A 14,950-nucleotide genomic window follows, 5' to 3' on the forward strand; every position below is an offset into this window, starting at 1 on the left:
GCGCGCTGCGGCCGCGCAGCCGGTGATGGCGGCCGCGGCGGCGCTGCGGGGCGCGGGCCCATGAGGCGGCGCAGGCCCCGGGCACCCGGCGGAGCCAGCGAGGGGCGGCGGCGCCATGGCGGGAGTGTTCGACATCGACCTGGACCAGCCCGAGGACGCGGGCTCAGACGAGGAGCTGGAGGAGGGGGTGAGAGCGGCAGCAGGGCCGGGGAGGGAGCGGGGGAGGCCGCGGGGCCTGAGGGAGGCGCCGCGGGGCCGGGCGGGGGCCGCGCTGAGGCGGCGGCGGGAGCGCGGCGGGGCCGGCGCTGTGCCCGGCCAGAGCCGCCCGTGCCGCCCCGGGACGTCCGCGCCCGGAGCGCGCTGGGGCTGCGGGCAGCGCCGCAGCTCTTCCCCGCGGAACTTCGGCCTCGGGATCGCGGCACAAGCGCCGCAGCGGGGTTTTTTTTTTTTTTTTAAATTATTTCTGTATTGTCACATGGCCGAACGTCAGTGCAGGAATGCCGATCTTTCTGGAGCCGTGTAAAGTCGCTGCTCTCGCGCCAAAATTAAAAGGCGAGGTTTGAAATGCTGCGTTAGGCGGGTCAGCGCCGTCTGCATCTCGTGCTCTCCCAGCAGCGCACCTGATAATGTGCAATTTGCACCTCGTGATGCTCATGTAGATCCTGTCAAAACCTTAGGGGGATTTTGTTGCATCATATCTGTTTATGTTTTTCTAGATCTTGTGTTGCTTTTTGATACTGGTTTGTATATTAACCCTTTGCTGTTGTTAAAACTGCCAGTGCATTTATTTTCTGCTCTTTAAATACTAATGACAGTCTTGGAGTCTTTGAGATCATGGAATCATGGAACGATTTGCGTTGGAATGGACCTTAAAGATCTCAGGCCGTGGGCAGGGACACCTTCCCCTATCCCAGGTGGCTCCAAGCCTTGGGCACTTCCCGGGATGGGGCAGCCACAGCTTCTCTGGGCACCCTGTGCCGTGGTCTCCCCACCCTCCCAGGGCAGAATTTCCCCCTCATATCTAATCTAAACCTCCATGCTGTTGTAAAAAGTCCCTTCCATGTTTGCTGTAGGTTCCCTCCAGGTAGTTCCCCTCGGGAGATAAGCAGATACTCTGTTAGCCACACTCCCTGGAACCTGCAGAGACTTTGTTTTGACAGCTGAAGGCTTGAAAGCTTCTCAGCCTGCAGGAGAAGCTCTGTCTGTCACCTCAATAATCAATAAAACACTTGGCTTTAGAAAATGTTTCTTGCATCACCCTGTTAATGCTGCCAAGAACAGGTTCTGATCGAGGTGGCCAGAAAGTTGAGTTTGTTCTCTCTTGTGTTCCTGTAATTCAGTCTCAGGGAACAATGAGACCGTTGTGGATTTTAAAACCTTGCCATGACTGCCATCTTTATGGACTTTGGCAGCCTTGGTTGCTCTCAGGTGCCTTTTGGCAAACAGATAAAGGAGGGTGAGAATGGGCTTGAGAGCAAGGAAGGAGGGGAACACCAGGAATGTGTGAGGGAACAGCATTCCAATGGAAGTTATCTCCACAGGGTGTGTGTCCTGCTAGGATCAGAGAGAAGATGCAGCCAGAGCAGTGGAGATCCAGGAATGAGCAAGGGGAACGCTCAGGACTGTGTTGTCAAATTTCTGGTATTGGTTTCTGATATCTCCCAAAAAGTTGAGTCCAGGAAGAGCCCAGAGAGCTCAGTTGTGGCTCTGAGTAGGCACAGCCATCCTGAAAAAATCTGAAGCCTTGTTTAAAAGGAGTTTCCTCAAAAGCCATGTGGTTGTTTGCACTAATTATTATGGTGAAAAAAGCCTCAGCCTTAATTTAGGTGTTTGTAATAAATGAAGCAATGTATGGACTGAAGGGCTGGTGGCTTCCCAGTGCCTTTCTTGGTGTTGTGATGTGAGAAGGAACCCTGAAAAAATGCCAGAATGGTATCTGAAGTGACTTTTGGTTAAATTAATACTGAGAATGAAACCCAAAGTTCACAGGAGCAGGAGCAGCACACGTAAACGTTGCCAGAGCCGTTGGGTAACAGGAGGAGTTGCTCTGGGAACTGAGGGGTGTTTATTCTCTGGGTTGAGTTTTTAAAAATTCATTTGTTGGCATCTAAGAGTGGGGTCAAGGGCAGCTCTAGTGGCTTTTATTGTGAAACATGTCAATAAGCTGGATTCCTCTAATAAATGTCAACAGGAGGACATGAGCTGGCAGCTCTCTGAGCTGGAAACAAACCTGATCTTTTGGACTTCTTAATTGTTTGTGGTATTAGTAGGTGGATCCAAGAGTTGAATTCCCCTTTAGATCACCCAAAATAAACCAGCCTCTGTAAACTTTAACATTGAAATGGTCTGGAAGCTGTTGAAAAAAGTTTGAGTTTTCTTTGGTTAGTGTTTTCACTTGGATAATATTTTAAAATGCACTCCTTGGCTTGGGCTGATTTTTGCAGATCTCAGTGGGTTTTCTTATTCTTCTCCTCTGAATTTCACAAGTCACTCATATTTATATCAGTCTGTAGGTCCCAGGCTGTTCACCATGAATTCACAGTTGTTATTTTGTGTCCATATTTTTAAAAATAAGAATGTGACTGTACAGCAGCTCACTAGAAGCTTGCCCCTGACATTCTATTTGCATTCATTCCAGCTGTCTGCTGCCTTTGCATTTCTTTTGCTATGCAGAGCCACATTTAGAGGGAAGGGATCAGGTTAAAATTTTTTTGAGGAAAATATCTCTTCAGAATTCAGCCTCATTCCTTAATGGTGACTGGTTCTGGTGCTGAAGTGCAGGAACTTTTTCAGTACTGATTATTGGTCAGAAAATGTGTTTAACATCAGAGTAAAGCTGAATTCTTTCATCACTATTGGCATTTGACTAACCAATATAAAATAATAAAACCTTCTCAGTAGATTTTTAGTGCAGAGGAGTCCCAGTTCATCTGTTCACATAATCTTTATTATTGATCTCATTTGTATAGTACTGCAACAGGACTCAAACATTTCTGTGTAAGGGGAATTTTAAAGAAACTTGCAATACTTTAACATTTTTCAAGTTCACTTGGGGGTGTGAAATTGTACCTCTGATATTTAAGTGATTGGATAACAATGCAGCCAGGTAAGACAGGGGTTCCCTGTGTCACTGTTTGAGACTCATGGCAGTACTGCAAGTCTGGCAGAGTGTAACAGATTTTTGGATCTTCTGCTGATAATTTTTTATTCCCGACCTATTTAATTATATAGAGATTTTGTCTTCTCAAACTTAAAAAGTTGTAAACCACATCAGTGCATTTATTTTTAATGCTTTTCTTTTTCTAATTCATCTTTCTCCTACACTTCTCATCCCCAGGGTCAATTAAGTGAGAGCATGGACCATGGAGGAGTTGGCCAATATGACCTGTAAGTTGCTGCTAGAAAATATTCCATATCATTCATGCCCACCACAAATAACTTCTAATTTTGTCACATTGTTAAGATCAATAGAAAATTTTGTCATTCTGGTTCCATTTTGAGTAGTTTTTAGATGTTTCACTATTTCCTCACATAAAGATTTGTCTATTGTATCTTGAAATAAAATAATAAAAAGAATTCTGGTGAAAGCTGCTGTTTGTCTTTTGATCCTTGTTTCTCCTAATAAATCTCTTGCCTGTGAATAATATTTGTAATATGGATATAATGATACAAAGAAATATCTGAGTCAGTTTGGGATTTTCATCCTCTCAACTTAATTCTGGTGTAATGCAGAGATGTATTGTGCATTAAATTGAAGGGGTTTGAAGGAAATCTTGCTACTATAAATCCCCAAAATCTGCAGGCAACCTTCTCAGTGCAAGCTGCAGCTTTGCACACAACAAACAATAACTCCTGGTGCTGGGAGCCCTCCAGATCTGTCACTGTTAGGCAGACAAACACTTTCCAGGGAGTCAGTGCTTTCATTCGCTCACTTCTCAGTACCAGGTAGACTCACAGCTTTGTTCTGCTTTTCTGCAGTGGGATGGAACATTGTGAAAAATTTGAGATTTCAGAGACCAGTGTGAACAGAGGCCCCGAGAAGATCCGGCCGGAGTGCTTCGAGTTGCTGCGCGTGCTGGGCAAAGGCGGCTACGGCAAGGTCAGGAACCCTCCAGCACCGAGTCCCTCACACCCTCAGTGCTCCCCTGCTTTGCTCTCATTCCAGTCCCTCTCTGAAAAGTCCATTCTGCCACAGGTGCAATGGGGTAGAAGCACCCCCAGCTGCCAAGCTTGGCACTGAGCTCCCTGGCAGAGCCTCACTGCTGGGAGCAGCAGGGAATGTCCCAAACTCATTCTGCATCCAATCTCTGCTTCTTGCCTTGTAGTTTGTGGGTGATCTCCTCTCTCTCTCTCTTTTGCACAACTTTTGCTTTTTAGCTGGTGGCAGTTAATGCAGCTGAATGATGTGATTGCCATTGTGTTGGTGTTGTTTAGGTGTTTCAAGTACGAAAAGTAACCGGAGCAAACACCGGGAAAATATTTGCCATGAAAGTACTTAAAAAGGTAAACCTGAATTTCACTACTATCTGAATCTAAAAAAAAAAAATATATATATATATCCCTCCATTTTAGAATTATCTAATGATTAAATATACCTAAAATAAGTTCTAGGATATATACAGTTTTTACTCAGATACAATTGGAATTAAACTCCAAATTTTTCTGTCTGGGTAGTTCTCAGCGGATCATTTAAATAGGTCAGGAGGTCCTTTCCAAGCTAAATGATTGTGTGATTCTATGAAATAAACCTCTTATGTAGATATTGTGGTGAAATGTAATTTTTTAATGCTGTTGCTAACTCCTGTGTAGCGCTGTAATTTAATAAAGTCAGAATTGAACTCAGTATAAAAGTCTGCCTTGTTTAGCATATTCTGTGCTCACATATCCCTGCTTTTTGCAGGCAATGATTGTAAGGAATGCCAAGGATACAGCTCACACGAAAGCAGAGAGGAATATACTGGAGGAAGTGAAACATCCCTTCATTGTAGACTTAATTTATGCCTTTCAGACTGGTGGAAAACTCTACCTCATCCTTGAGTATCTCAGTGGTCAGTATATGACATTCTTTTACCTCCTTCTTGGGGTTTTGCACAATCAAGAATTTGGGGTTCTTACCCTACAAGTAAAAGGCCAATGAATGATGGCTTGGTGTCTTATGAAACAGGTTTGTATTAAAAATACACAGAAGAACATGAATAAATTTTCTAATTCCATACAATAAAGAGGAATTAAACATAAAATAGTTGTTTTTCATGACAGTACAGGAGAGAAGGGGTTTTAAGACTTTCCCTTCACTAGATTTGTCATTTTTGTGTGTTCTGTGCAATGCTACAGAGTTACCTGAGGGTTTAGTCCTTGCAGGTTCTTTGTGACAGAATACCTTTATTTCATGGTTAGGGAAAGAGACACAGATTAGAAGCAATTTTTTCAAGCTGTAACTACAAAAAACAGGGACAGAAATGCTCTTGGTTTTTAAATGCTGATTTCTTCAGGTTGCTGGAATCCTGAGGGTAACAGAACAGTGGCTCAGTTGTTTTTTTGTGAAACAGCCTATTGTACAGCAGGCAAAAATACCTGTTGCTTATAGTTTTCCTAGAAAATAGACTTTTGACTGACTTAAAATGATACTTTTAATTGAGTACAATCTATTTTTTCTCATGACAGGAGGAGAACTATTTATGCAGTTAGAGAGAGAAGGGATATTTATGGAAGACACAGCCTGGTAAGTGAAGCTATTTTTGTAAATTAATAGTTTGGGTTTTATTCCAAGTGCTTAAACTATATTTAACTACTCATTCATTTTAGAGTGTAGTGAAAGAGCAGTTCAGTGGGTTTGGGGAGGGTGGACATGTGCTGCCCTCACCAGTTTTGTGCTGCCCTCACCAGTTTGTGCTGGTGGAACTCCAGTCTTACAACAGAGGAGGGTCCACTGCTGGCTGCTCAGTGAGGCTCTGTCCATAGGGCAGTGGTCAAGGTTTGGGGGTTGAAAACTGTGAAAGATTTGCTCAAGATGCTCTGCATGATTGAATATGTCTGATTTTTGTTCCCTTTCAGCTTTTACTTGGCAGAAATCTCCATGGCACTAGGGCACTTGCATCAAAAAGGAATCATCTACCGGGATCTGAAGCCAGAAAATATCATGCTTAATCATCAAGGTAGAACTCTAGTCATGAGTCAGGCTGCCAGTCCTTTGAAAACAATTCTCCCAAAGGTCACAGCACCTCAGTTTTAGGTGAATCTCCTTAGAGAACAGTGGCAGGGTTGTACCACTCCTGGGATAAGTGAAGAGCTGCCAGAGCTAATTGCCCTCAAACTCAGCTTCCTGGGTTTAACAGGCCACAGAAAGCTCAGTTCCATGGACTCAGACATGTTTTGAGTGGTTGATTTGCCATTTCTGCACCTCTGGATTTTTTTTCTTCTGTTGGATCATTGTGAAGTAGAACCTGTGACATTTTAGTCAATGGGGATGAGTGATGGTAGGAAAGGCAGTTTGGGTAGGATGCCAAATCATCTGTGGCTGAAATGACTTAGCAGTTTCAGTTCCTGATTGCACTGTTCCAGTGACTGTGACACTGATTAGTCTGGCAGTCTGTACCACCCAGAATTTTCATGTTTTCCTAAACAACGTGTTTACTTAGTCTGAGTCTTTGTACTGAATTATTCGGGGCACTTTACAGTTTGTTGAAGATCATTCTGTGCATTTTGAAGCAGACAGGAAAATTCAGTAACCTACTTTTTAGCTAAATGATGCTCTACAGTCTTCATGTTTAAATACATTTGTCTGTATTTGAATAAGCTTTGGTAGTTTGTCAAGTGGCAGCACTTGGTTTTCTCTTTAAATGCGATTACCTTGTTCTATTTTATAGCTGCATTGCTTTGTCAGATCATACGTGGAAGTAATTCAGAGTAATTACATATCCATGTTAAAAATTCCAAATTTTTCTCAGTGTTACTTCTCCAAATGGCAGAATTCTGACAAGTCTTAAATTTGATCTATTTAATTTCAGGTCATGTAAAACTGACTGACTTCGGGTTATGTAAAGAATCCATTCACGATGGAACAGTCACACACACATTCTGTGGAACAATTGAATACATGTGAGCTGCACGATGAAATACAAAAAGTATTGCTCTGCTCTGGGGGTAATGGCTGTGGTTTGCCTTTTTTAACTGGTGGTTCATATGTTCAGTCATTTAGCACAACTTTACTTAATAAATGGGGTTTTGTTTGAAACTAGCAGTCACAATTAGTATTAAGCTCATTAAAACACTTTCCTATTTTTGATTTTTCTGCTTATAGGGCCCCTGAAATCTTGATGAGGAGTGGGCATAACCGTGCTGTGGACTGGTGGAGTTTGGGGGCATTAATGTATGACATGCTGACTGGAGCAGTAGGTGCACAGTTATAATTGCATGTATTTCCCTTTGTAGCTTTTCTGCTTCCCTGTACCCTAACTCAGCTGCATGTATAAATACATCTATTGTATATATACACACTGCAAGTAAGAAAGAACCAAAATCCAGCTCTCAAGTTTGACTACAGACATGAGCTGCTTTTATCCAAACAGTGCCTATTTGCAGTAGTTTTACCTGCTTTATAAATGACTGAAGTGAGTTCTGTGTACACAAATTAAAGATCTGAACAAGTCCTGTTTTTCCTCCTTTTTCAATGGTGCTTTCCAGCCTCCTTTCACTGGGGAGAACAGAAAGAAAACGATTGACAAGATTCTCAAGTGTAAACTCAACTTGCCTCCCTACCTCACACAAGAAGCCAGAGATCTGCTTAAAAAGGTAGAATTTTAATGGCTGTCAGTAGTCCACTTGTATGTAGAAAATAGAAATGTAAAGGATACCACTGTGGCTGTTCAGTTCAAGCTTGGTTTATTACTGCTTAAATCACTTTTTCGCTGAGTGGTACAGAAAGTGATTTCCCTTGAAAATACAACTGTTTTCAAGTGAATGCAGATTTTTCTAATTGTTCTGTATTCATTCTGCACGGTACTCATTGAAGTGATGATTCATGGCAGAACTAGTCTGGTTATAACAGCATAACTAATTCTGCTTTTTTGGGTGTTATTTCTCATCAAGCTGCTAAAAAGAAATGCTGCCTCACGTCTAGGAGCTGGTCCTGGAGATGCTGGAGAAGTTCAGGTAACTTGAACTTTACTTGAGACTTCTTAAATGACCTCACTGAAAATAAAACAGCTTTGAAGGTACCTCAGGGAAGGAGAGTGTCTGTCTTGAAGGGTAATGAGCAGAAAGGCAGCCAAATGTGACAACTCATCAAAACCTGAAGTCTTTAAAGCTTAACAAAAGCAGCTGCCTGGCTATTTGGTAATTTGAGATTTGGAAAATAACTTGTATTCTTTAGCTCTGTCTTGCAGTAGATCTTTTCTAGTAGTTGCACAATGCTAATGGTGCAGCCCTGGAAGGGTGAGGATATTCTCAGCACTCTGATGAAAACCTTGCCAACCCTGTATTAGTGCAGCTCCCTGAAGAGAGAAGTGTGGCATTCCAGCTTGACTTTGTTTTTGTGGTGATATTGACAAGTATTAGAGAGTCCTCCATATGTCACAGTTCTGATAATTTGTCATTATTGCAGCATTTTGTCATGGTTTAACTTATGAAGTTGGAAGATGCAGAGGTATTTTGCTTGTAAACTGGCTTTTTCTGACACTCCCAAGGAAATGGGGACGTGTTGTCTGACTTGGAGGTGTGATCTCAATTCTCAGCTCTTCCACCTACTCCGAGGTAGTGCTGCAGAATATTCTACACTAAACCAAATGTGATTTTGGAAAGAAACACCCCAGAGAGAGGGTCTGGATAGAAGAGTTAATGGTGAAGCTCTGGGCTTTGTGCCCTGGAGGCAGGTGCTGACTGTGCTGTTGTCCCTCTGCAGGCTCACGCGTTCTTCAGACACATCAACTGGGACGAGCTGCTGGCACGCAAGGTGGAACCTCCTTTTAAACCCTTATTGGTACGTACTGGCAGTACTGGGAGAGAGATATGCCCTGTGTGCCTTTAGCAAAGCTCTTAATAAAACTTAAAACATACACTTTACAAACTGGAGTGCCACTGATTCCTGGTACTTGAGCTATATCAACTCAGGGGACTGATTCACCCTCAATTAAAGCTGGCAGATCTGATCTAGCACCTGATCTGCTTCAGTCTGAATTCCTCCTGCTTCTGACCCGTAGGTTAAACAGACCTGCAAGTGCAGTTCACTCTGAGATCAGCTTCTAAACCCTCTACAGTAAGTCAGTACTTAGTTTCAAGTAGAGTTGCTAAGCAAAAGTAAATGAAATCACCTAATTAAGCATTTTCTGTGTTTGCTTATTAATCTTTACAATGCATCTTGTGCATTATAAGCAGTAGTTAGAGTTTACCTCAAACTAGTGATGTGATGAATAAGTTTTTATTATCCCATCTTGTATTTGGATGGTGTCTGTTTTTCCCTCTGGGTACAGTCAGCTCCAGCAGCTGTGGGTATTGCCACTTCTGTAATTCCCACCTACTAAAATTCTCACTTAAAACTGGCTTAAGCATCACTAATGTCAAGCATTCTACAGCATGGGGGACTCCAGACCTTTTACCCCTCAAAAAGACTCAAGACTAGTATTTCCAAATATTTATCTGAAGGTGGTTTGGGGTTTTTCTGTTAGTAGCAATTTTATGGAGGTTTCTTGTATAAACCAGATGGTTTTTCAACTTGTCCTTCCATGGTCACATGAAGGTTTACACAAATGAGTACCTGCTGCCTTTCCAGTGACACATGGGAATAAAGAAGGGATTTTGGAATTACTGCTCTTCTTTAAGCAAATAAAACAATATTCTTCATAATCACTTATCCCAGAGTTGTCCTCTATCCTTCAGACTATAAACACTTCTATATCTGCAAAAATGGGACAAAATTATCTGGAGAGGCCTCCAAAAACTAAATAGTTGCAACTGTTCTATACTGGTTGTGACAAGGGCTAAACTTGCAAGAAACTGGCATTGTATTTCTAAAAGCTTTTGTTTGTAATTTTAGATTTTTTTTAAAGGCATCTTTTTAATTCGTGTTCCTTTTTGATCCATAATTTTTGCCCCTCCCCCTTGCCTTTATTTCTCAGTGTCAGTGCCCATAGTGACCTCCCACTGGCAGCGACAGGATTCCGACACCACTCCAGGGTTTTCCTCCAGCAGAGCTCTGCCAAAAACCCATGGAATGAACTCCATCCAGAGGCTGCACTGCTCACCGCTGAGCCATTTGGTTGATATCTGTAATATAAACCCTTAATCATTTTGTTTTTGCAAAGCAATCTGAAGAGGATGTGAGCCAGTTTGATTCAAAGTTTACACGTCAGACACCTGTTGATAGCCCAGATGACTCAACTCTCAGTGAAAGTGCCAACCAGGTTTTTCTGGTGAGTGAACCAGGGACGAGTGAGGAGCAACTGTGGAGAGGGAGATTTGCTGCTGGAAAGGGGGGCATTTCAGCTAAATCCATTCTATTGACTCCTAACACCTCGAAGCAAACTGTCTTAACTAAACCCACGTCCTGTAACAGGTTTGAAATGTTTAAAGGCTTTGAAAATACTTTGGTTGGTGCTGACTTGTCTTTGTACAGCAGCCAACAAACAGTGCTGCCCTTGTGGAATGTCAGCATTCTGATTCAGAGTTGCACTGTGAACCCTGCACATGGCATTGCTTTCACAGCCATGCAGAGACAACAATGGCCAGTCCAGAGAGCAAAATTAATTGAATGTGCCTGTGGGAATCAGTGATGTGAGGAAAAATAGCTGGGGTGTAGCAACTCCCTGAAGTCCCACTGTTTGCTTCAAGGAGTGAGTAAAGGTTCATCTGTCTACATTGACTCTTCTTTTTACAACTTTCCTGTAATAATCAGATTTTCATAACTGCACAAGTGATCCTGAATGCATCCTTGCCTGTGAGTTGCAGTGCCTTTTTCCTGTTTTGCAGGGTTTTACGTATGTGGCTCCATCTGTACTTGAAAGCGTAAAAGAGAAATTTTCTTTTGAACCAAAAATTCGATCACCTCGCAGATTCATAGGTAGCCCTAGGACACCAGTCAGGTACTTTATCTTCTTTTTCTTTTTTTTGCAATACACTTTTTGACAAGTAGTTGAAGCACTAGAAATATAAAATGCAGCCTTGCTTCTGAGTAAGCCTAGCACTTCCATGAGAAGTGAGTCTGCTTTATAAACCACATTATTAAAGACAAATCTGTGGTGTTGGGCAGCACATGAAGTTCTAATTTGTTGCTTTTCAGTGCTGATACAGCCTCAGTGGTGACTTTGATACAGCTAAAACTGTTTCAGAACTAAAGCACTGAAGAATCGTGTTAGTACAGAAAAACCCTTCTGCTATCACCTCAAAATGAGAGAATTTTACAAGAGGCTCTTACAGAAGCCAGACATGGAAATTTCTCAAACTCCTGGAAGTGGAAGGAAGAAGTAGAATTGCTTTTCCATAGGCATTTGGGTGGAGTTTCCTGCAGAGTAAGGGAACACCTTGGTGCTCTGTATGTGTGCATCTCTGATTTTCTGCATTTCTTGTTTTAAAGCCCTGTCAAGTTTTCCCCTGGGGAATTCTGGGGAAGAGGTGCTTCTGCCGGCGCATCCAACACCCAGACACCTGTGGAATACCCGATGGAGACCAGTGGAATAGAACAAATGGATGTGACAGTCTGTGGAGAGGCTTCAGCACCACTTCCAATCCGGCAACCAAACTCTGGGCCCTACAAAAAACAGGCTTTTCCCATGATTTCCAAACGACCGGAGCACTTGCGCATGAATCTATGACAACACCATTTCTGTAAGCCTTGCAAGGTGGAAAACCAGGAACGGACAAGAGCCCCCTTGAAGCTGAAATTTGAGGGCTAGTTTGGTTTGCTTTTAAAAAGTGACAGTATCAAAGAATCGGTCATTGCACAGAGAGACTTGGAAAGCAAAGAAAAATGGATTTTTTTTTTTTTCCTTTCAATCAATGGTGCATAAAAAAAAAACTTTAGCAAATGGTATTGCAGAACTCTAGGCACATCATCTTACTGATTCCAGTGACATCTTCTCACCTTATCAAGGATCTTTCAGCTTGAGAGCTCGAAACTGACAGTATTAAGGGGCAGGATGTTGCTTCAGAATCACTGGTGTAGTCGTGAATGTGTCGAGGAGGGTTGGCCCTTTCACTAGGCAGGGTTTGGAATGCCTGCAGGCTTGCAGCTGAGGGGTAATTAGCATGCAAGCTTCGGTAAGCGGTTTCCTACAATGGGGTGGAATCAAAGAGGAAAGCTAAACTTAATTGGTGTTTCACATTCAAAACATAATGAGGTTTTTTTATATATATATATATATAAAAAAAAAAAGATATATTTTTCAAATAGATTTTTTGATTCAGCTCATTATGGAAAGTATCCCAAAATGAAAAAGGCAAACTTAATTGGTTGCTGTGAAGAAAGTTCAAGGCTCTAGTTCTGATTCTCCTCCTCATGAACCAACCAATCAATAAATGAATCACTCACTGACCAGCCTGGCAGTGTGGGCTGGGAGAGAACTGTTTCCCTGCTTCCCCAGCTGAAATCCCTGTTTGTTCCTGCAAAGACAAATGGATCTAATCAAACAGCAGTGCTGCTATGTTCTAGGCTTAACTGGAAGCCACGGGCTCACACACGTCCTGCTTATTTCATGCCTGTCCTCAGCAGACATTTCACTGGGAAACATCACTTTTGTACACGCTGGGCCTCAGCTGGGCACAGCTTGGCAGCTCAGATTCTTACCCACAGAGAGATCAACAGTGAGCAGAACACAAGGTCAGTAGAAATCTCTAGGAAGTACCACAGGAAACACAGACAAATCCTCCAGAGTATAAGGAAATAAATATTTTTGTAACCAGTGGGTAAGAATTTGAGGATTTTTAAAAATTATTATCATTATTATTAATGAAATTTTGCTTATGGTAGTTTACTGCCATTATACATTTCTAAATTTATCAACATTTTTTTTCTATGCTGGGGCAATAAATTTGCTGATTGTATGAGAAAAGTGTTCAATGGCCTTTCAGTGAATGTCTTCCACAGTGGGTCAGAACTTTAGCAAAACTTTAATTTAGCAAACATGTTCTTAAGGACACTATTTATGTTTTTAAAAATTGTCACGATCTGTACAACTGACTTACAGGTACAAAGAATAAAATAAAGGTAAAACTTTACCTTACTTTAAATACTTCCTGCCTTAAAGAGAAAGCATTTCCATGAACATAGCTGGTGAAAGGGTTAATATCTGCAGAGCTTTACCCTAGAGTTAGAGTGTGGATGGTGTGTGCGTGTGTGTGGAGATGATCATGCAGCTGCATACAAGTCCTGTCACTTTTTGCCTGCCACACGTTGCATTATCTTTTAGTCAAACTGTGCAAAGTCTACTTCTGGTGTTTCACAACAGTAGGGATTTTTTTTTTATTCTAGATTCTGCTTACTCTGTGGATACTGAATCTTTTTGAGCCATAGGATCCAAGCCATAAAACTCTCTGTAAGCATTGAATCCAGTCACAGTGCTCTTTGCTGAAATTGGCAAGGCAGAAGGATTCAGCGATAGCTTGATGCTAACAAAGAACCAACACAAAAAATGGTTATGACTGAGCAAAAATTAGGGGTTTTTTTTTTTTAACTTCCTGATAAGCCTTTTGTTGAAAAATATAATTTTTTTTTTAGTTTTAGCAGGAAAATCAAGTTACCTTACAGTGACATATTGGAAGATTGCCATTGTTCAGTTGGTGACGTGGCCACGGGTGATTTGGTGGAACCAAAATCCAGGAGTGTTTGCACTGGGCCTGTCTGCAAACACACAGCACCTGGACTTTCCTGACATTCACTGAGGATAAAGGAACTTGGTTTAGAAAAAGAAAAAAAAAAAGAACTTTTTAGAGGCAGATCTCTCTTGTTCCTAGTTACAGCTAACAGTTGCTTTTTGCTTGGCTGGATAGAATTGTCCAGTGGAATTGGTTTAATGGCTGGCAAGAATGGCAAGAGTTGTTTGTCTGAGTTCACTGATCAATCACAAACCCAACCCATTGGTTTTCCAAGGAAATTCCATGTACTGTCAATGTTTCAGCCCGGAGATTGTAAGTTGAATTCCCTACCATAACTGTGAAACTTTGGGAGTGTGACTCAGACAGCAAGCACACACTATGCAATATGGTTTATCCTGTATTTATTTGTAAAAATATCAGACATAGATCCTCTATATATATATATAATAGTGTCAAAATTACTAGTTGTGAACTAAGGGGAGTGGAGTTCTAGCTCCTGTCTGGCTATTTCAGATAAGTGCAGAATGCATTGAATATTGGAGAGCTTAACAAGTGCTTTCTTTTGTTCATTTAAAAATGTCTTAAATTTTTCATTAGAGTATAGAATCTTATTTTTTTTATTTTGTACAAGCTGCGCTTTTTTAATTATAATCACTGAAAAATTCACTATAATTTGATTTTATAGGATTTTTGTAGCATTACAAAAATATAGTAAAACTGAGGTTAATACCTGTTGTGGCTAACCATATAAAAAAGTATTAAACTTGAACAAAAGTCATATTTTTTTTTACTAGATGTTAAATAGGGAAATATTTTGTTCTGCAGGTCATTACCAGAAAAGGTTTCTAGGTCAGCTGTGTTACCAGCAGTTTTTCTTTTTCCCATTTGATGCAGAAACTGTTCTGGTAGAAGATATTCAGAATTCCATAATTTTTCTCTGTGGGAGTGATGCATACATTTGACGCCATTCGTGTACTAAATTGTAATTTTGGGAATGCTGGAATAATTCCTACCAAGACTGTCTTAATTGTGCCATCTGACATTTGAATGTCATCCTGGTATTAGCTCATAATAAAAGATAAAAATCAACGAGTCAATTGTTCTTTTGAATATCCCTTTTTTTGTTTGGTTGGTTGGTTTTTTTTGT

The 14,950-nt window shown here is 41.4% G+C and overlaps 1 protein-coding gene across 2 annotated transcripts; it reads left to right on the plus strand.

Annotated features, from left to right (window-relative positions):
- Positions 1–22: 22 nt before the first annotated feature.
- On the plus strand, positions 23–14,892 carry RPS6KB1 (ribosomal protein S6 kinase B1). 2 transcript variants are annotated; one of them, XM_053995255.1, is made up of 15 exons: positions 23–187; positions 3,338–3,387; positions 3,979–4,099; positions 4,435–4,503; positions 4,901–5,048; positions 5,665–5,722; positions 6,055–6,155; positions 7,008–7,098; positions 7,301–7,391; positions 7,684–7,791; positions 8,089–8,151; positions 8,900–8,977; positions 10,299–10,406; positions 10,963–11,075; positions 11,567–14,892. In XM_053995255.1, exons 1-15 carry the CDS (start codon positions 116–118, stop codon positions 11,802–11,804), a joined length of 1,509 nt encoding a protein of 502 aa, XP_053851230.1. In that variant the 5' UTR covers positions 23–115; the 3' UTR covers positions 11,805–14,892. The 2 variants fall into 2 exon arrangements, with proteins under 2 accessions (XP_053851230.1, XP_053851231.1); XM_053995256.1 differs by lacking the exon at positions 10,963–11,075.
- Positions 14,893–14,950: the final 58 nt, after the last annotated feature.

This window comes from Vidua macroura, chromosome 20 (genome assembly GCF_024509145.1).
Source record: "Vidua macroura isolate BioBank_ID:100142 chromosome 20, ASM2450914v1, whole genome shotgun sequence".
NCBI lineage: Eukaryota > Metazoa > Chordata > Aves > Passeriformes > Viduidae > Vidua > Vidua macroura.

What these genes read in the sequence shown, in the direction of transcription:
- RPS6KB1 (XM_053995255.1), top strand. Translation starts at nt 116, where the DNA reads ATGGCGGGAGTGTTCGACATCGACCTGGACCAGCCCGAGGACGCGGGC. An exon ending in GAGATGCTGGAGAAGTTCAG is followed by an intron (nt 8,152 to 8,899) that starts GTAACTTGAACT and finishes GTCCCTCTGCAG; the next exon opens with GCTCACGCGTTCTTCAGACA. An exon ending in CTCCTTTTAAACCCTTATTG is followed by an intron (nt 8,978 to 10,298) that starts GTACGTACTGGC and finishes GTTTTTGCAAAG; the next exon opens with CAATCTGAAGAGGATGTGAG.